At 40.5% G+C, this 19,338-nt stretch overlaps 2 protein-coding genes across 2 annotated transcripts; one reads left to right on the forward strand and one right to left on the reverse strand.

The window, feature by feature from the left end:
* Positions 1-59: 59 nt before the first annotated feature.
* slc25a44a (solute carrier family 25 member 44a) lies at positions 60-8,832 on the forward strand. The gene is made up of 4 exons (XM_017706787.2): positions 60-256; positions 1,916-2,595; positions 4,048-4,175; positions 6,462-8,832. Exons 2-4 carry the CDS (start codon positions 1,959-1,961, stop codon positions 6,651-6,653), a joined length of 957 nt encoding a protein of 318 aa, XP_017562276.1. The 5' UTR covers positions 60-256; positions 1,916-1,958; the 3' UTR covers positions 6,654-8,832.
* Positions 8,833-9,529: 697 nt separating this feature from the next.
* wdr61 (WD repeat domain 61) lies at positions 9,530-17,253 on the reverse strand. The gene is made up of 11 exons (XM_017706789.2): positions 17,040-17,253; positions 16,679-16,742; positions 16,485-16,512; positions 16,194-16,299; positions 14,258-14,430; positions 12,334-12,482; positions 11,684-11,777; positions 11,038-11,131; positions 10,740-10,832; positions 10,554-10,632; positions 9,530-10,146 (listed from the first exon to the last, which is right to left on the reverse strand). The coding sequence occupies exons 2-11, from the start codon at positions 16,688-16,690 to the stop codon at positions 10,057-10,059; spliced, it is 918 nt and encodes a 305-aa protein (XP_017562278.1). The 5' UTR covers positions 16,691-16,742; positions 17,040-17,253; the 3' UTR covers positions 9,530-10,056.
* Between the last annotated feature and the right edge of the window lie 2,085 nt (positions 17,254-19,338).

Here is a 19,338-nt window from a genome sequence, read left to right on the forward strand (position 1 = left end):
CCGAACCGGTCCAGCTCCGCTGCGTAACAGAGGCGCCGGATGTGGCGCTGAGAGGAAGCTCCTCCTCGTCCTCCTCCTCCTCCACCACGGCGTGACTTTAACATGGAGCTGTGTGTTTCTCTCTAAAAGCCGTGACAGCGCAGCTAATTCTCTCTTAAAGACGCTACGCTGCTGTAGCCAGCGGTGTTTCAGAGCCATGGACTAGCTGTTTACCAGTGAGCCTCATGGGAGGCGGGAATAATGTCAGGCTAAGCCGGTAAGTGAATGTTGTGTGAGGGAGGTCACAGGAGCTGTCAGCGTGGAGCTAACGACACCGCTGCTACCCCCGACAGAGAACGGAGAAGGGGAAGAGCAGACGCGCTCGGGTTAAATGATACTTTTACTGTATTTCGTGACATGAAGCGTCAGGTATGTTGCTTGATAGCAGCATTGAATGTGAGTGTGTTTAACGTGTTGGTCTTGGTAGTGAAAATGAATGTGGTGGTAGATTTAAGACCTGGTCGCAGATGTGTTGACAGGGCGGGGGGCCACTGGCTGTTGTACTCTCAGCACACGAAGAGGGTGCCAGTGGGAACAGCGCAAATCCCATTATAACTAAATAAAGACAGTTCTTTCATTATCCCCATCATTTATCTTCCTTTTGTCTCTTCTTTATCCAGGCGAATACCACCTGGATAAGCCTTGTAAGGAGGTGTGAGAGAGAAGAAATAGCTCGAGGTGTAGCTCGTCAGGCAGACACAGTTAGAGATGGAACAATGCTGCTTTTTCTTTTCTGAAACCAATACTGAAACTTTGATAATTGAGAGTATGATTATTGGCTGGCATACAGATCCAATCCACATTTTTCTTTAAAAACTACTGAGCTTCAAAATAGCTCTTCTGTTCTTTAGCAACTACTAAGCTTTAGGACTGAGGCAAGGGCTCTCATCTTGCTGGGAGGAATTGATGGTGGCATCCAGAGACGGGTCATATGGGAAAATGTAATATCAGGAAGATTTTTTGTGATGCATGATGCCACAATATTAATTTTTTCTGAAATCCAAGTTAAAGCAGATAAAGTTGTGAGACCTCTACAATACTAGTTTTAAAAATACTAGTTCAACAGGACTTATTATGCTCTCTCTGTAATCGAACATGCAGTTGGGAAGTGTTTTTTAAGTATTGACGATATCTACAATGTGCTCAGAAAAGCATATTGTGACACATTGCGATGAAAATTCTAACAACAACGATAATGATAAATATTGTCATATTGTCCAGCTCTAATGGCATCTGAGATTATCATTCAAGTAGTCTGTGGCACCACTTCTTTTAAGATGAACATCTCAAAGTAGATTATCTTAGATTATTTTACTGTGGGGCAGTAAATCTACTCTACTACTCTAAATACACAGCTAACAGCATCTCGTCACACAGTGTGAGTGCGTGCTTTTTCAGGACAGATTGTTTTCAGATAATTTTCTACCTACAGTGTGTCGGTCTGATACCAAAGCTACCTGTAACGAAGTCATCTCTACAAGCAGTGTTGACACATTTCAGAATCATGTCTGTGATTGAGTTAAAATAAGCATTGTAAAGCTTTTATGTGTTATCTACCATTCATTCCCAGCCTCTCCTTGTTTTTGTTTTGTGTTGTGTGTGGAAGGTGTCAGGTGGGTAAAGGTGATTTCATTGCCCTTTGAACAGTTCAATAGTCACTGAAATGCACCTCACACTAATCATGTCAGGCTGGTGGGCTCATGTAATCTGAAGACCTTTGGTCTTTTTGCACAGCAGTGAGTACCAACAACACATTAGCTGAAGTTGCTTTCAAGATCGGTTTGACTCTTTTTAGTGGCAGTGATTTGAATCTGATTTTCACTCCTGTTTTGTTTCGTCTCTTGACTGCATCCTTCTTCAATGTGTTGATGGGCAGGTGCGGTGTGGGGCCTGTTGGGTGAAGGTGACTATCATCTGGAATGATGCAGCAGAAACGGAATATCCGGATCATAGAATGGGAGGACCTGGACAAGAGGAAATTTTACTCTCTCGGAGTGTTCATGACCTTGACCACCCGTGCCACCGTCTACCCGTTCACCCTGATCCGAACTCGACTGCAGGTTCAGAAGGGAAAGTCACTGTACAATGGCACTTTTGATGCCTTCTGTAAGATCCTGAAGGTGGAAGGAGTGCGGGGACTGTACCGGGGCTTCATGGTCAATACCTTCACGCTGATCTCAGGTCAGGCCTACATCACAACCTATGAGCTGGTGAGGAAGTATGTGTCTCATTATTCCTCCAGCAACACCTTCAAGTCCCTGGTGGCCGGGGGCTCAGCCTCACTGGTGGCCCAGAGCATCACTGTGCCTATCGACGTGGTCTCCCAGCATCTTATGATGCAAGGCCAGGGGGAACATTTCACACGCTTTAAGCTCAAGCCCAAGATAGTGATGGCCACGTCTAAACATAAAGTGACTTTTGGTCATACCAAGGACATTATGGTGCAGATTTTCGCAGCTGATGGCTTTCGGGGGTTTTATCGAGGCTATGTGGCTTCACTCCTCACCTACATCCCTAACAGTGCCCTGTGGTGGCCTTTTTATCACTTTTATGCAGGTAAAGGCAAATTTTGCTGTTTGTCCTTCACAATTGTTCTTATTACACAGAGTTCTCATTGAAAATCTCTTTAGTATTTTACTTCTGCTGACATTACAGGCAACGTTTATCTTTTGCCATGTTGTTTAATGACTAGTTTCAGAACATGGTGTACATCAAGAATGTCTCCCCCTCCTTCTAGATATTTTAACTTCCTCAGAGTGTAGCTCTGATCCTTATCTAACACTTTTGGCTCTAATATTCAGATGCTCCTTCAGACCATCAGTACATGGATCAAGTATATAATATTTGCCTTTGATCTGAGCTAAAAGAGATCTCACACACACACACACACACACACGCACGCACATTTTCTAAGCTGTTTCTCCCTCAGGGTCACAGGGGGGTTCTGGAGCCTATATCAGCGGTCATTGGGTGGAAGGTTCAGAATTAATATTGTAGTATAATTGTTTATCTTGAGAATACTTCTGTATTGCAAGTAATTTTCACAGACTGAGAATCATTAATTTGCAGATGCTGCTGGTTTACCATGTGACAACTGATAAATAGAAGGAAATTCCCAAAGTTTTGCCTTGGAATGTTTGTCTAGGCTTCCCTTCTCTGTTCATGGGTTTATACACTGATCAGGTGTAACATTATGACCACCTCCTTGTTTCTATACTCATTGTCCATTTTATCAGTTCCACTTACTGTATAGGTACACTTTGTAGTTCCATAATTACAGACTGTAGTCCATCTGTTTCTCTGCATACTTTGTTAGCCCCCTTTTACCCTGTTCTTCAGTGGTCAGGACCCCCATGGACCCTCACACAGCAGGTCCTATTTGGGTGGTGGATCATTCTCAGCACTGCAGTAACAGTGACGTGGTGGTGGTGTGTTAATGAGTATTGTGCTGGGATGAGTCTGTAATTGTAGAACTACAAAGTGCACCTATATAGTAAGTGGACAATGAGCACAGAAACAAGGAGGTGGTCATAATGCTATGCCTGATCGGTTTATATGTTTAGTCTAAATATAGTTGTCATGGCAGTGAGCTCTGAGTGATGAAGAGAGGAAAAACATGGCCACAGAAAAGACCCAAAACATTAGCGTTCTAAAAAAAGGTTCACTGCTTGGCCTGTCTTTAGAAGCTTTCTATAATTCTAGGTTAAAACAGGCTGTGGAAAGTCTGAAACCACACATTATCGCATCCTGTCAAATGATGATAGGAAAGCAGAGGAGGTTGGGTGCTGCATTGCTAATGTACCAAGTGTACATGTAAACAATGAAGTTATTGTTCATGAGGTATTCCGTAATTTGCATGTCCCTCATGCTCACTACTTATGTTACTGGTTTCATGTTTAGTTATTGTGAACATAGTTCAGACTCTGCACATGCAGCTCCATATAACGTAGTCCTTGTTGTGTTCATATACTAAGTGATCATTAATGCATTATCTGTGTACTGAAACAGAGCAGATGTCCAGGCTGGCCCCCTCCAACTGCCCTCACCTCCTCCTGCAGGCTGTGGCTGGGCCCATGGCTGCAGCCACTGCTTCCACCATCACCAACCCTATGGACGTAGTGAGAGCCAGAGTGCAGGTAAAACTAAATTTCAGCTTTGTCATTCTACTCACATACAGGGGGCACAGTGTAGTTTCTTGTGTACCACAGTCTGATACCAAAGAGTTATTACACATTTTACAAAATCCAATTAAACACACATTTATCCTTATATAACATAAACATTTACTGCAGATAGGATCAGCAAAGTGACGAGACATATAACGTAAATATGTAAGAGTTTTTGTTCCTGTGATATACAGTTATAAGTACATGTTTTGGCATCCCTGGTCAAAAGACATGTTTTGTTGATTTTCTAAGTGAAACACATTCTCATCAAATAAATAAAAAAAATTGTGCACTAAAGTTTTAACTTGGAAAACATGTAATTTGACCAGGGGTATTAAAAGGTTTGCAGTAAAAGTAAAGCACCTTGATCTATAAGGTACTTTGCACCAAGATAAATACAGAGCGCTGAGAGATGCAGGGTTGGTCAAGATTTATTATGTAGCCATAAAACTGAGAGTAGAGGCTGGCGATGGGGTTCTTTTGCAGCACAGGAAACTATTATTATTATTATTATTATTATTATTATTAGCCTCTGTAACACCTGCCAAATGATTAATATAAACAAGATGCTGATTTAGAGTTTAAAGTTATTCAGAAGCAAAATGCATTTCTTGCTTTCACAATTCTGTGGTCTGTAAGTGGAATGTTGTAGAAAGTTGTTTTTCTACAACTCAAGCAGCAGGAAAAGATTTGCCGTCACTGCCAAGTAGTCTGTACATACCTGAAACATGAAGTTATAGCTTAGTCATCTTGTGTCAACTGTAAACAGAAGGATGGTAATGTAAATAAAGAGGAAGAGAAAAAGTAAATATGAAGCTATGGTATGAGTGCACAGTGTATGTCAGTCCCAGTAGTGATGCTGGATAGTGCCATATGGGTGAATAAGGTTAGTGCAGAGAAGAAAATGTACACAAAGCCTCAGCACTAAGTATAGCATTATGTGAGTCAGTATTTCATTTCTCCTCTCTGCTTTTGTGGACCCTACTGCACCAGCTGTGCACCAACCAGTTAACCAACACTACATGTTCCCAAAGGTGTCACTGCCATTATGTTCATCTCACACAAAACCATTAACATTCACATCAAAAGACACTAATGTTCATGCAATAAACTACCCAAACACACACTCAGTTTCTTTCCCATGTGCATCTAAATGGCTAAAGAAGATATTTCTGAACAGATTAGATAAAAAAAAAAAACCTACTTGCATAAAAAAGGAGTTCAAAAAACAAGTAAAAGACACAGAGGAAAAAGAGACTCCTAACAACCATGTGAGACCTGCTAGACCACCAAGATAGATAATTCTTAAAGCTTTCATCTTTAAAAGAAAATCAAGCTCCATTCTGGTTTCATATCTAAAGAAAAAGACAACAGGTGTTTCTGTCCATCCTTCCACTGTGACAAGACTCAACACAGAGTCTGAAAGGATGTGTAGCTGTCAAGAAGCCATTACTGATGGAAAAAAATAGACAATGAAGAGGAAAGTATGAACATGGAAGCTGGACATCTGAGACGTGGAGTAAGGTTTTATGAACTGATGAGTCTAAATATGGGACTCGTAAGGAAACAAAGGCACAGTGTGTGTACGCTGCCAGAGAAATGCACTTTAAACCTTTTCTACAACCATCAGTCAAGCATAGTGAAGGATGTTGATGTAGCCATGTCTGGAGTTGGTGATTTGTTTTTGATTATCAGCATTCATGATGCGTTCAAATATAAACCAGTTTTAATATGTGGAACAATACCCTCTGGTAAATGTTGGAAATGGAACGAAATCCATAGTACTATAAGATAATGATCCCAGACACATGGCTGAGATCAAGAATTATTAAAAAGAAGCTACTAGTGTCCTGAACAATGGACTGACCCCACCAGAGAACAGACGTCCACATCACTGATTGTGTTTGGGATTATTTGGATTGTGAGAAGCAGAAAATGCAACTTTCTAAGACTGAACGTTGAATATCTGCTGAAATTGTTACATTTAGTTATTGAAGCTTCTGTGTAATTTTCTGTTGATTGAATGTATTTAATGCTATTTTCCTGATGAGAAAAATTGAATAAGTTGTACTTAATGGCTGCCTTCACTGGAATGGTGGTCTGTGGCTTGGGATCAGTACTTTATATTTATCTGCAACTGCTTCAGTTGTCTCTCCCCACATCAGCGTTTCATAGTTCATTCATCATTCATCTAAACCTATGTAGCAGGAATTGTATATCCCTTTTTGTTCTTAAGTGATTGCCTTTTCCTCCAAGGTTGAAGGCCGTTCCTCTGTGATTGAGACGTTTAAGCAGCTCTTAGCTGAGGAGGGCATGTGGGGTCTGACGAAGGGTCTCTCAGCACGTATCATCTCCTCAACTCCCACCTCAATCCTCATCGTCGTCGGCTATGAGACACTGAAGAGACTCAGCCTGAGGCCTGAGCTGGTCCACACAAGACACTGGTGAAAAGTGGTACCTACAGGAATGCTAAAAAACAGTCCAGAACATCTGTACCTCATACGGAGCTTCACAGACAGCCCCTCGCTCTCCAGACCTCTCTGCCTTTTAAACAGATGCCTTTTGGGATATTTTAAGTGTGGTCAGGTTGCGTGGGTTTTACAGTAGATTATTTTGGGAAGTGGACCAGGGGAAATTGTGGTTCACGATGTGCTCATCATTTCCTCCTTTTTTCAAGGTTATATATTTTGTACTGTTTTGTCAATCAGGAGATTTGAGCCTAATTAAGTGTATGCAACACATACAGGTGCTTCACAAAGGGCCCATGTAAAACTTGTATTTCCAGATACAGTTTGCATATGTCTTTCAAATGAAAGTTAAAGTAGGTCTCATTTTGATATCTGGTATGAATGCAAACTGAATCCACATCCAATAGCTGGATAACAAGATCATTACAGTTCAGTGCTTGCAGTTACATCTGCAGTGAAAATGCCACACGGCGACTGCTTATCAGATCTCACTTTCCCTTTCATTGTGCAAACAAGCTGAAGTCTGGTACTAGCCAGAAAAACAGCAGTGTGGTCAGGTCCCTGAGATGTGCCAATCGATTCTATTTCTACAGAGTGGATCCAAGCCTTAATGATGTTACTCACTAAATACACCAAGGCTGGTCATATTTCATCCACAAGCAAATCTCGGTGTCCAGCAAACACCTGTCCACCTAAGCAAGCTCTGGATGTGGTCCCTGGTCAGCAACACATGATCATGTTTCAGGCAGTATTCACTTAACATGTAGTCAGGGTTGGGATGTATCAGAAGAAAAGTACTGAGAAAAAAAGTATTCAGAATACACAAATTAAGTATAAAAAGTATTTGTATTCAGTCCAGGTTACATTTTGAAAAAGCAGTATACAGATTACAGTTACCTTTTACATTTTAGGAGAATACTTTTAGAATACTTACCAATAACATAAAAATGTGGTCTTCAAAAAAACACATTTAATGCTTATTTATTAACTATGTTAAAATTGGCACAGGGCATGCAGCAAATAGGCTCATTAGGTTAACTCTGAAAAGAGTTAACAGCTTCTTTATGAATATTGAAGCTCTGACTAAAGTCCAAGTAGACTGATAAATCACTGTTATGAGCCAGTTATTCATTTCAGATTAACAGTCTCCTTGGTAGGACATGTTTGCGAGTGATGAGCTTAGTATTGGTAATGTACTGGACTATGAAGATCATGAGAGCAGCAGTGGACTGAAGCAGGTGGTGAGAGAGAAAGAAAAGCTGAGAATTGTTATAAGTTAATTATAAACAGATTTTTCATTAAATGTATTAATGGGATAATTACATAAAAAACTGCCAACCACTAACAGTAAAGAAGTGCAAATGCCTTACCAAGATGTATTCTAAATGTATTCTTAACACATACCTTTATATATTGTAATGGAAAACGTTACTGAATACATTTAGGACCGTGTGTTCAGTATTCAGTCATCATTACTTAAGTATTTTGCCCAGCCCTACATACAGTGCCATTAACATTTATTTTTTAATCCTTGCATTGCACATTAATGCCAATATCATAGTGCTTTATGAAGGTATACTTTTGGAGTGTCTAATGTAAATTCAAATGACTTGTTTCTTTGATCCCGCAACCCAGAAGGAGAAGCGGCTTAGAAAATGGATGAATGGATGGATGGATGAATGTTTCTCTGATAGATATGTGACATTTTAAATCATCAGGCATAATTGAAATCAGGACTGGTGCTGCTGGTGGGACATTGGTCAGAATTAGTATGGGGGTTACAATGAATGTATTGTTGAGTCATTATGTATTTAGTGCTAAGTTGAGTCAGTAGTGAAATAGTTACACTTGTGGTCTCATTAACTCCTTTTCATCTAATTGTGTTGAATAGAGGGCCATTTGTATTTATGTGTACAGGCATTTAAATCTGGTGGGGTCTTTTTCAGGAGGCCTTGTGTTATACCATAAAAAGATTTTGTGTGCTTTGGGGCCAAAGTTAGGTTTTACACTTGAACGTTTTGTAAACATAACATATCTTTATATAGTATGGCCTGTAGTAACGATTCCTTGGGAGGATGTGAATACATTTGTGTTTCTTTCTAATCTAAATGTGTGTCAATCACACTGGAGCTCATTAAATGAAAGAGTGCACCAACACATTTTTTAGTCATTGTGTTGAATGAGAACTTATTTGTTCAGTCCAGTGCATTCATATACAGATGGACTGTGGGCATTTAGTTTTACCAAACAAGTTCTCTATTAAAGTGAGCTTACTCAGTGAGAGGGTTAAGACCTAGAATACCAGTCCAGTACAAACTGGAATCCTCATAAACACTTGTCTCAGCAGTGTGTAGGCCAGGCATAAAGCTTACATTTTTTTTATTTCTGTTGTTATAAACAAAGTAACACACTTGAGAAGGATTACATATCGCTGTTGTCGGATGAAAACCTTGTGTCTCCAAAATGGTAACTTGACAGGAGAAGGAGAAAACATACTCTACTTCTAATGTAAGTCAATGGAACCAGATGTCTTTTCAAATAATTTTGGGCCATTTTCTTTGGGTCCATTCATCATGACATTTACACACAACGTAAACAACTGGTATTTCCAAATAAAGTCAAAAACTGAAAAATGACAAAAATGGACAAGGTTTTGTTCCGAAAACAGCAATATGTACCTGCAAGTACTTTATTCAGGAGCTGGACTCCATGCAGTAATTAAATAAGTCCAGCAGAGGGTGTATTGCACTGAATGGATGTTGGCATCAGCCACCACATATTGGCACTCAAGTTTATGCTCATCTGAGACACTCACCTAAATTCTGCAAACAGACAGAAAATGCACAACAAACAAAGTATTTAAAAAATGTTTAATGTCTGACAAGTTTGCAATTGTTCACATAACCATTAAAAAAAAAAAAAAAAAGATCATTCCCATATTATCTCAGACACAGTGTGTACAGGCACTGCTTTTTTTTGCAGATTGACCCAAAGCTAGCTGGTAAAAGGAGCAGTGCAGAGCATTCAACAGCAGACTGGACAATAGCTCAAAGAAACAGAACAGATTCTGTTTATACAGAGAGGACCAGAATTCACTGCCGGCTGTTGGATGAAAGTTTCAGACCATGAGCTAAAGTGAGCACAAAGCAGTCCAGGTTGAACGGGGAAAACCTTTGCTTGAGAATCAGCTGGGACTGTATGCATCTTATATTAACAGTGCTGATCTAGGATCAGTCTTGACTTTCATATGCTTATTTGGTCATATTTATGTTCTAAACTTAGTTACGTATGAACGGGATAGCTGATCCTAGATCAGCACACTCGAGGCCTTCCTGCCCAGTGGCTCTGATGTAAAGGAGGAGATTTTGGTTCCTCTAGGTGCTTCACATGGGACAGTCATATATGTGGATTGCTCGGTCGTCCCCAGCAGAAATGATCTTCGAGCCAGTGCTGTTGTACTTCACACTCCATACCTACAAAACACATCACATGTCTCGTGTAGACATCCTCCATTTTTTCGACAGCGGATGCATCTAGCACCAATGAGAGAATCAAATCTGCCCTCAGCCACATACAAATTCACTATTCGTTGCTAATGTGACAGTGGCTAATCCCATTTGACAATGACATAACATGCACAAGTAAAATGACAGCTCAGCTAATATAGTCAGTCATCTCTCCATCTACAAAAGAGAAGACCTAGGAAGGTCATCTGAGGATACTGTCATCCTCTCCCCTGTCTGCACAAAGAGACATGCCTCAGCTCTGAGGCTTCCAAAAATACCCCAATGATATGGGTAGCCCACTCCTGTTCTCCACAATGACCAGCACAGTAGTTCAAACTAAATAGCCATGTAGAAAGTGAAGATGAGAAACACACCTGGTCCTGATGGTCAAAGAATGTGTTCACACATGCCCTGGTGCTTGCCTCCCACACCTTTACGCTTTTATCTGATGAGCTGAAAACAACAATGACAGAAAAACAGATCACATTAACCAACAAATGTCCTTAGAACAGATCCGTCCCATCTTGGAGAGCATTCATTAGAGAAAATTCTGTTCTTACCTGGAGACAAAGTGTGTGTTATCAGGTGAGAAGGCCACATTAAGCACCCAGGATGCATGTCCACTGAGCGTGCCTGCCAGGTTAGCATGCTGCCTATAATATTAACAAACATTTTTATTAGCTGCATGCACATTAACTGTGATGAGTACTACACAGTCAAGACAACTGCTAGATCATTTTTGCACGAAATGAATGCAACAATTTAACACCAAAATAATCAACAAAGTAACTTCCAAATAGAAGCTTCAGAAGTCACATGAAAGCATAACAAGCCGCATAATCTCAGGGGTTGGCTTACACATCATAAATCTTGATGTAGCCATCGTCTGAGGCTGTGACTAAGAGCTGAGAGTCGGGAGAGAATGTGAGAGATCGGATGGGCATAGCATGACCTGTGAAGAGAATAGAGACATACTGAGAGCTTCACCAGAACCTTAGAAAGAGATCTGTCAAAGGATAAATCCATTTAAATCACCTTACTATCAAAGACGTACATAAATACACACACACAAACAATATATGAACCTTCTTAAAAGTTGTAGCAGACCCAATAAACAAAGCGACCAAAAAAACTCTCTAGTCTTCCACTCATGCTCATGTGCTTAACAGAGCGAGAGTGACTGATGGAAGAAATGAGAAAGATGGAAAGGTACAAATCACAGTGAGAGGGGAAAAAAAAAAAAAAGCAGTGCCAAAAGCAGGAAACCTGAGGTTATGACTGCAGGGGGAGAGCCAGGGGAAATGCCTGGGCAAATGCCTTATACTTTTCCATTGGAATCCCCAAACCATCCACTTTGATATATTTAACAGAACAGTTCAACCAACTCCTCTTGATAGACCACAATAAATAAATAAAACCAAATAAATAAAAATAATCAGTGCTTGGTCTTAGATTAACATATTTCATTAAAAATACATCAAGGACTTCTGAGGCATAATTTTACCTTCCAGCGTGTGCAGCAGTTTCCCAGTTGCAATATCAAAGATATTAATGATTCCATCAATGGCACCGCTGGCTAAGTACTTTCCATCTGGGCTCTGGAAAAGGAGAGGTAGAAGGGGAGAGAGAGACAGAGAGGGAGACAGGGTGCAAGTGAGCGGATAACTACAGATATTAGATATTAGATCACTACAGATATTAGATTTTTTCCCCCCAAATATTCTCCCTTTTAACACCTACATGAGAATAATATGTACCGTGCAAGAAAAAATTCAGTTTAGAGATAAGAGAATGCACAGAGAGAATTGGGGGGTGGGGGGACCTATTAGGCAGATTTTCCCCAGAAATGTTTTTCTCTGGGCCTGTTGACAAGGGCTGCAAGCAAGAACTCCCAACATTGGCTTTAGGCACATATGCAGAAAATAACACAAGAGAGTCAAATCTTTAATATATCTGTAACAAACTGGCATGTTGGATATCCTCTAATCTTTGTGAATCAAATCACAGACAATAACTAACTCTCCACTAGAAACATGAGCCGCTGTCACAGTGACAACAGTATTCATTATGCATTTTAAACTGCCTCCAGCTTGTCAATATAGCTCTCGTCACTTTATAACAATTTATATATGGGTAGAATGGCGGATGTCTTACATAGGCGATACTCAGAATGAACTTCCCTCTGGTGTCTAGGGAGTATTCCTTCTTTCCACTCTCAACTCCAAAGATGTTAACCTTCCCAAGATGGCTGCCTGTGGCGATGTATTTGGAGTCAGGGGAGAAAGCTACAGTCCAGGCGTCAACTGCAACATGAGAAGGGAGGGGTCATCACATCACATGACATCACATGGCACACCTGCACTAGCATTAGCAGAATCCCCTGAGCCCTGTGTTCCTTTCCGTGTGCTCTTGCCCAAGGCAACTTATGGAGGACACGCCTATAGTTGGACATGGTAAAGCTGTGAATTAAACAAACCGATTTTCTTCTATTGCAGTCAGCATCAACAATCATGATTATTATGTTTATAATCATACTAGGCAGAGTGACAAGAATGAATGAGACTGAATGTATATGTGAAATCATAAGAGGTTTAGAATGCATTTCTATGCATTTTGACAAGATTCTCACAATTTCTGATTCCACAGGGCCTTTAAATAGACAATGGTTTGTAAACTTATCTTAAATGAGTCAGGGTAATGAGGAAGCAAGACTAAGATATTTTACACTAAATCACAGAGTGACAAATCAAGTGAACAAAGAAAGAATGCTGAAATTTTTTTAATGATCATCAATTATCAAATATTAATGAGAAAAAATTTAATCCCTGGGGACATTAAATAGATCAGCATTAAATGTTTTGTTTTTCTGGGATGAACAAACAAAACAGGTCAGCAACAGTGGGGAACAAAATTTGCTCTTTTTTAATCACATGAAAACAAATTTTTTGCATGTTTTGAATGTTCAGAATATACTACAAAATATCAGTGATTTAAACCCAGACATGATTGTTGGCTGGTTGAGTATATCCTGGGATTTTCATGCACATCAGTCGCTAGAGTTTGCTCAGAATGACGCAATGCTGACAGAAAGTCTACGGTAACTCATAACCACTCTGCACGTTTGTGGTGAGCAGGAAAAAAAAATAAAAATCTCAGAACGCACAACATGTCAACATGTCGTAAGGCAAGACGAGCTACAACAGCAGAAGACCATGTCGAGTTGCAATTGTGTCAGCCAAGAACCAAGAAACAATCTGGTCTGATGAATCTCAATTTATGCTGAAACATACAGTTGGTAGGGTCAGATCAAAAGGATGAATCCATGGACCCAACTTGCCTTTTGTCATCAGTCCAGGCTGATGGAGGTGGTGTAGTGATGTGGGAAATGTTATTGTTCAGTTTGGGCATCAATTATTGCTTGAATGCCAAAGCCTATTTAAGTGTTGTTGCTGACCATGTGCATCGCTTCATGGCCACAATTTATCCAGCATGATAATGAACCATGTTACAAAGCAAAAGTTGTCATAATAACGAGTCCAGCATTCTTCAGTGGCATTCTCAATGACTGAATCTGAAACCAGTAAAACACTTTTGGCATGTGGTAGAACATGAGATTCGCAGAAACGAACATGCAGCTGAAAATCTGCAGGAACTATTTGATGCAATCATGTCAACATGGATCAAAATCTCAAAGGAATGTTTCCAAAATCTTGTGAAATCCATATCATGAGGAACTGAGGGTGTTTTGAGAGCAAAGGGAGGCCCTGCCCAGTATTAGTACAGTGTTCCTAAAAAAAATTGCTTGGTGAGCATATTTTAGGCACCCTAAACCTTTCACAATTCAATAAAGAGCACCGGCAAGAAAAAAAGATACTGACACAAATGTGCATTTGCTACTCTTACTCTGTTACCAACTTAGGCTCTCAATCTAAAAATTGTACTCTCTTTTGCCAAACATACAGTAGCCTATGTACACGGCCCATCTGTATCCCGAGTAGTATTCATTACACTAACATAGCTGGGAAAACACCTTTTCTCCCAAGTCACATTCATCAAGTCTATTCTATGCAGCTCTTACCTGGCCCTGCATCCATGGATTTGATCTGTTTGCCTGACTCCAGATCCCAGAGCCGGATATGAGCATCCAAGGAGCTGGAGGCAGCAATGGAGCCATTGTGGCTGATGTCTACAGACACCACACCCAACTGATGTCCCTCCAAAGTCCACTGCAGCTCTAACTTCTCATCTGACCTGTAGGAGGCAGTCAAAAACACAGCAGAGGAATATTACGAACACAAAACTATGGAAGACAAACTAGTGGCTCAAATGATGAGTGGATATGTTTGTTTGACACTTTGGTTATTTTCCCCACTCAAACACAGGTTTCACCTCTGCAGTTAATTGCCAGAATTTGTTCATGTGTTGAAGAGGAGGAAAATCAATTAACTATGCAGGAATGACTGAAGTCATGCAAACTACAACCACAATTCCAATGAAGTTGGGACATTTCTGTTTTTATTTGTTTTATACATACGATGATTTGCAAATCCTTTTCAACGTATATTCAATTTAATACACTACAGAGACAAGATATTTAATGTTCAACCGGATAAACTTATTTTTTTGCAAATATTCACTCATTTTGAATTTGATGCCTGCAAGACGTTCCAAAGAAGTTGTGACAGGGGCATGTTTACCACTGTGTTACATCACCTTTCCTTTTAACAACACTCAGTAAGCGTTTGGGAAGCGTCTGGTTATGACACTAATTGTTGAGGCTTTGTAGGTGGAATTATTTCCCATTCTTGCTTGATGTACAACTTCAGTTGCTCAACAGTCCGGGGTCTCCGTTGTCGTATTTTGCGCTTCATAATACGCCACACATTTTCAGTGGGAGACAGGTCTGGACTGCAGGCAGGCCAGTCTAGTACCCGCACTCTTTTACTACGAAGCCACGCTGTTATGTTGCATATGTTGCTCCAAAACTTGCATGTACCTTCCAGCATTAATGGTGCCTTCACACATGTGCAAGTTACCCATGCCATGGGCACTAACACACCCCCACACCATCAGATGCTGGCTTTTGAACTTTCCGCTGATAACAATCCGGACAGTCCTTTTCCTCTTTAGCCTCTTTGGTCCATGACTTCCAGTAACAATTTGAAATGTGGACTCGTCAGACCACAGGACACTTTTCCACTTTGCGTCAGTCCATCTCAGATGAGCTCAGGCCCAGAGAAGCCGGCAGCGTTTCTGTGTGTTGTTGATATATGGCTTTTGCTTTGCATGGCAGAGTTTTAACTTGCACTTGTAGATGGAGCGACGAACTGTGTTCACTGATAATGGTTTTCTGAAGTGTTCCTGAGCCCATGTGTTAATATCCGTTACAGAATGATGTCGGTTCTTAATGCAGTGCCACCTCAGGGATCGAAGGTCACGGGCATTCAATGTTGGTTTTCTGCCTTGCTGCTTACTTGCAGAGATTTCTCCAGATTCTCTGAATCTTTTGATGATATTATGGACTGTAGATGATGAAATCCCTTCCTTGCAAGTCCATGTTGAAAAACGTTGTTCTTAAACTGTTGGACACGCAGTTGTTCACAAAGTGGTGAACTTCACCCCATCCTTGCTTGTGAACGATTGAGCCTTTCAGGGATGCTCCCTTTATACCCAATCATAACACTCACCACTTAACAATTAACCTGTTCACCTGTGGAATGTTCCAAACAGGTGTTTTCTGAGCATTCCTCAACTTTCCCAGTCTTTGATTGCCCCTGTCCCAACTTCTTTGGAATGTGTTGCAGGCATCAAATTCAAAATGAGTGAATATTTGCAAAAAAACAATAAAGTTTATCCGTTTGAACATTAAATATCATGTCTTTGTAGTGTATTCAATTGAATATAGGTTGAAAAGGATTTGCAAATCATCATATTCTGTTTTTATTTACATTTTACACAACGTCCCAACTTCGTTGAAATTGGGGTTGTAACATAACCTGCCAAGAACACGTTACCATTTCCACACTTTCACCATATCATCCAGAGAGCCAGTGATAATGGTCTCTGATCCATCCTTCTCACTTTTTCCCCAAGCTGCTGTCCATATGGCATCATCGTGGGCTACAGCAGAGACAGTCATAGAGGCACAGAAACACAACAGAAAATACAGCTTTCTTGCACTGACAGGTCAGACAGCTTTGGAATACTGTGACTACAATCCTACAAGGCATTAAGAGACGTGTTACGACTCATTTAACACAAATCCACTGGCATATTTATGATGAAACACACTTAGCATCACTTACCATGCTCCTGTTTGAACAGTATGCTGTACTGAATTGAAAAAGAGGGGAGCGTAAGAACAACGCAATAAGGCCAAGCAGGAAAGCTAAAGTCTGGAGAGTTAAACTTTAGGGAATGAAACACATTTTTCTGTAGGAGACTTTGTTCAAACAGTAAGCTAACCTAGCTAGCTGGGTTAGCCAGAAACTCAAGTTACCTGCGTACTCATCTTCGGGTGTTGTCTGTGGTGAAGTCCTCCGTCTTACGCCGTTTAAGTCGTTCTGTTCCATGAAAACAACAACTCATGTCAGATACCAAAAGACTGACCAGTTCCAATCAGACAAACAGCGACTAAACTGACTGGGCGAGCTGAACTCCGCCGGCCCGTCTGGCTGCTCAGCTAACCGAGCGACCCTTCACCATTACACAGCGAAACGGAGCCACTGTCTAACCGACTCTACCAGCGTTTAAACAGTCCCGGTACGGGAAACCAGCCTGGTGTGCTTTAAGGAAAGGCATGAGTGATAAGAGATTAGGGTGGCCGCTAAAGAGGACTCAGCACCGTCTCGTCAACATACCGCTTTCTTTCTTCACCAGACAGCCGCCATGACAACCACGCGCGGTGTGTTATGGGGCTTCACGAACCCCGCTGCGCCGCGAGAGCGAGACGCGAGTGGCAGCGAGTCGCAGATCTGCGGTTTAGGGATTTATGGATTCTTTAAATTAGTAAATTAAGTCAAATGTCCGTTTTTTTTGTCACGCCGTCACACCAGACAGACCGAATCATGCCATGTTGGCATGAAAATGTTTCTTTAAAATGTCCAGTTTCTGGAGTTACAGAGTGAACAGTCCTGCTGTCAAAATACAAGCACAGAAAATAAAAATACGCTTTAATTAACTGGGCCTTTTATATGTGCGTGTACATGGTCAACTGTCCAAAGTTACTTTAAGATAGTCAGTAACAAGAACTTTATTCTTGTTAGTTAACAGAAGTTTATTACTGCCTGTGTGCCTCTTTGACAGATGCAATGGCCATATTCCTCCAGATGTTGGTTTTAAATGTTTGAATATACACTGAACATAGACGGCAGAAATTATACATTTAAAAGCATTTTTCTCACAAATACGAGAACGTGTATGACGACTTTCCGGCTGAAAAAAACAAAACAAAAAAAGCAGCACAGATTAGTGTGAACACAATACATACTGGTTTTGCTGGTGTCTGCTGTTTTTTCTATCAGCACTGTGAGGCATTTCTCCATATAAAATATCTCCAGATACTTGTTCCTGGCGTTTGGACTCTCCTTCAGTTCAGTCAGCTGCTTTGCAATGTGTTGTAGGGGACAGGACAGCCATGTCAGTAGCTTCATTTTGTGGTCAGTGAAGCATTCTTGCGTGGATTTGCTTTGGATAATTGTTCTATTTTAAGATCCAGCCATGAGCCAGCCTTAGGTTAACAGTTCAGGGATCCCAGGATGCAGCCAGCTCCTGTGATTGTCCAACTTTGAACCTCGAAGAACGAAGGAGACCAAAGCACATTTGCACCTTCTTACAGGCAGGTTCACCACAGCTGTAGTTGTTTGAAACCTCTTAATTATTTGCCTTATTAGTCGAGGTATTTTAAGGTGTGAAGCATTTTTTTCATAGCTACTGTCTGATTCATAAAAAAAGAGAAAAAAAACACCAATGTCAGCAATAACACATAATAAAATAAATAATTTTAAACATATCACTGTTATCAGAACAAAACCTTGCACCTCCATTTTTGTCGATTATCAGTTTTGGACATAATTTGAAAATGCATGTTGGCCTTTGCATTGTGGGTAGATTTCATGAAGGATGGACCAAAATAAATGGCCAAAAATGACTTGGAAAAAAGTCAGGTTACATTGACTTATATTAAAAGTAATGCATTTTTTCCCTTCTCCTGTAAAGTTACCATTTCAGAGATATGAGATTTTGTTCTGACAGCTGCGATATGCAGATGTGTGGCAAATTGAAAGAAGACACATGCACAACAATTTCAAAACTCCCCTACGCCAGGCCACACCATTTTCTAACTTCTGAGACTGAGCTCATTTCTCTCATTAAATGTTCAAACTTTGTTGTGTGAAATAGCCAGATAGTGTAGAAAGTGTGGAAGTGTGTTGAGTGTTGCTTAAATGCAAACAGACAAGTGACTAATTATGGGAAAACCCAACACAGAGTGTCTTAAGGTGCTGGACCACCATCAGCCACCAGAACGCCAGTGGTATAGAATCTACAAGTCACTGGAACTGTACTGGAGGGATGGAACGTCATTCATCCAAAAGATATTGCCTCTATTCTGATGATGGAGATGGGCCACGCTGTCTAACACCAGTCCAAAACGTATAACGTGTTCAACTGGGTTGAGATTTGGTGACTGCAAAGGCCATTGTGTATGATTTACATCAATTTCCTACTTATCACACCATTCAGTGACCCCTTGTGCCCTGTGGATCGGGTCATTGTCATCTTAGAAGACACCATTTCTGTCCTGATGGGAATGATTGAATGATCACAGGATAGAGCTGTGAAGAATACGTTTGTATTGTGTTGCAGTACCTCTACCCTCTAAGGGGACAAGTGTACCTCAACTATTCCAACTATTTTCCTCTTGATCACAAATATAGCTTTTAATACATGCCACAAAGCATGGTGGGATGTTAACTGCTTAATTGTATTAAATCAAATCACATTTACTGTCACATCAAATTCACACAGGTGTGAAGGTGATTGAAAATCACAGCCCCCTTGTAATTTTAAGCATATTAAAAAATGAAAATAAATAAATAAAATAAAAGGACATGGTCATAATGTTATGCCTGATCGATGTATATTTAAGAGGTACAAGAT

The sequence above is a fragment of the Pygocentrus nattereri genome, chromosome 11, assembly GCF_015220715.1.
Source record: "Pygocentrus nattereri isolate fPygNat1 chromosome 11, fPygNat1.pri, whole genome shotgun sequence".
In the NCBI taxonomy this organism is placed as follows: Eukaryota; Metazoa; Chordata; class Actinopteri; order Characiformes; family Serrasalmidae; genus Pygocentrus; species Pygocentrus nattereri.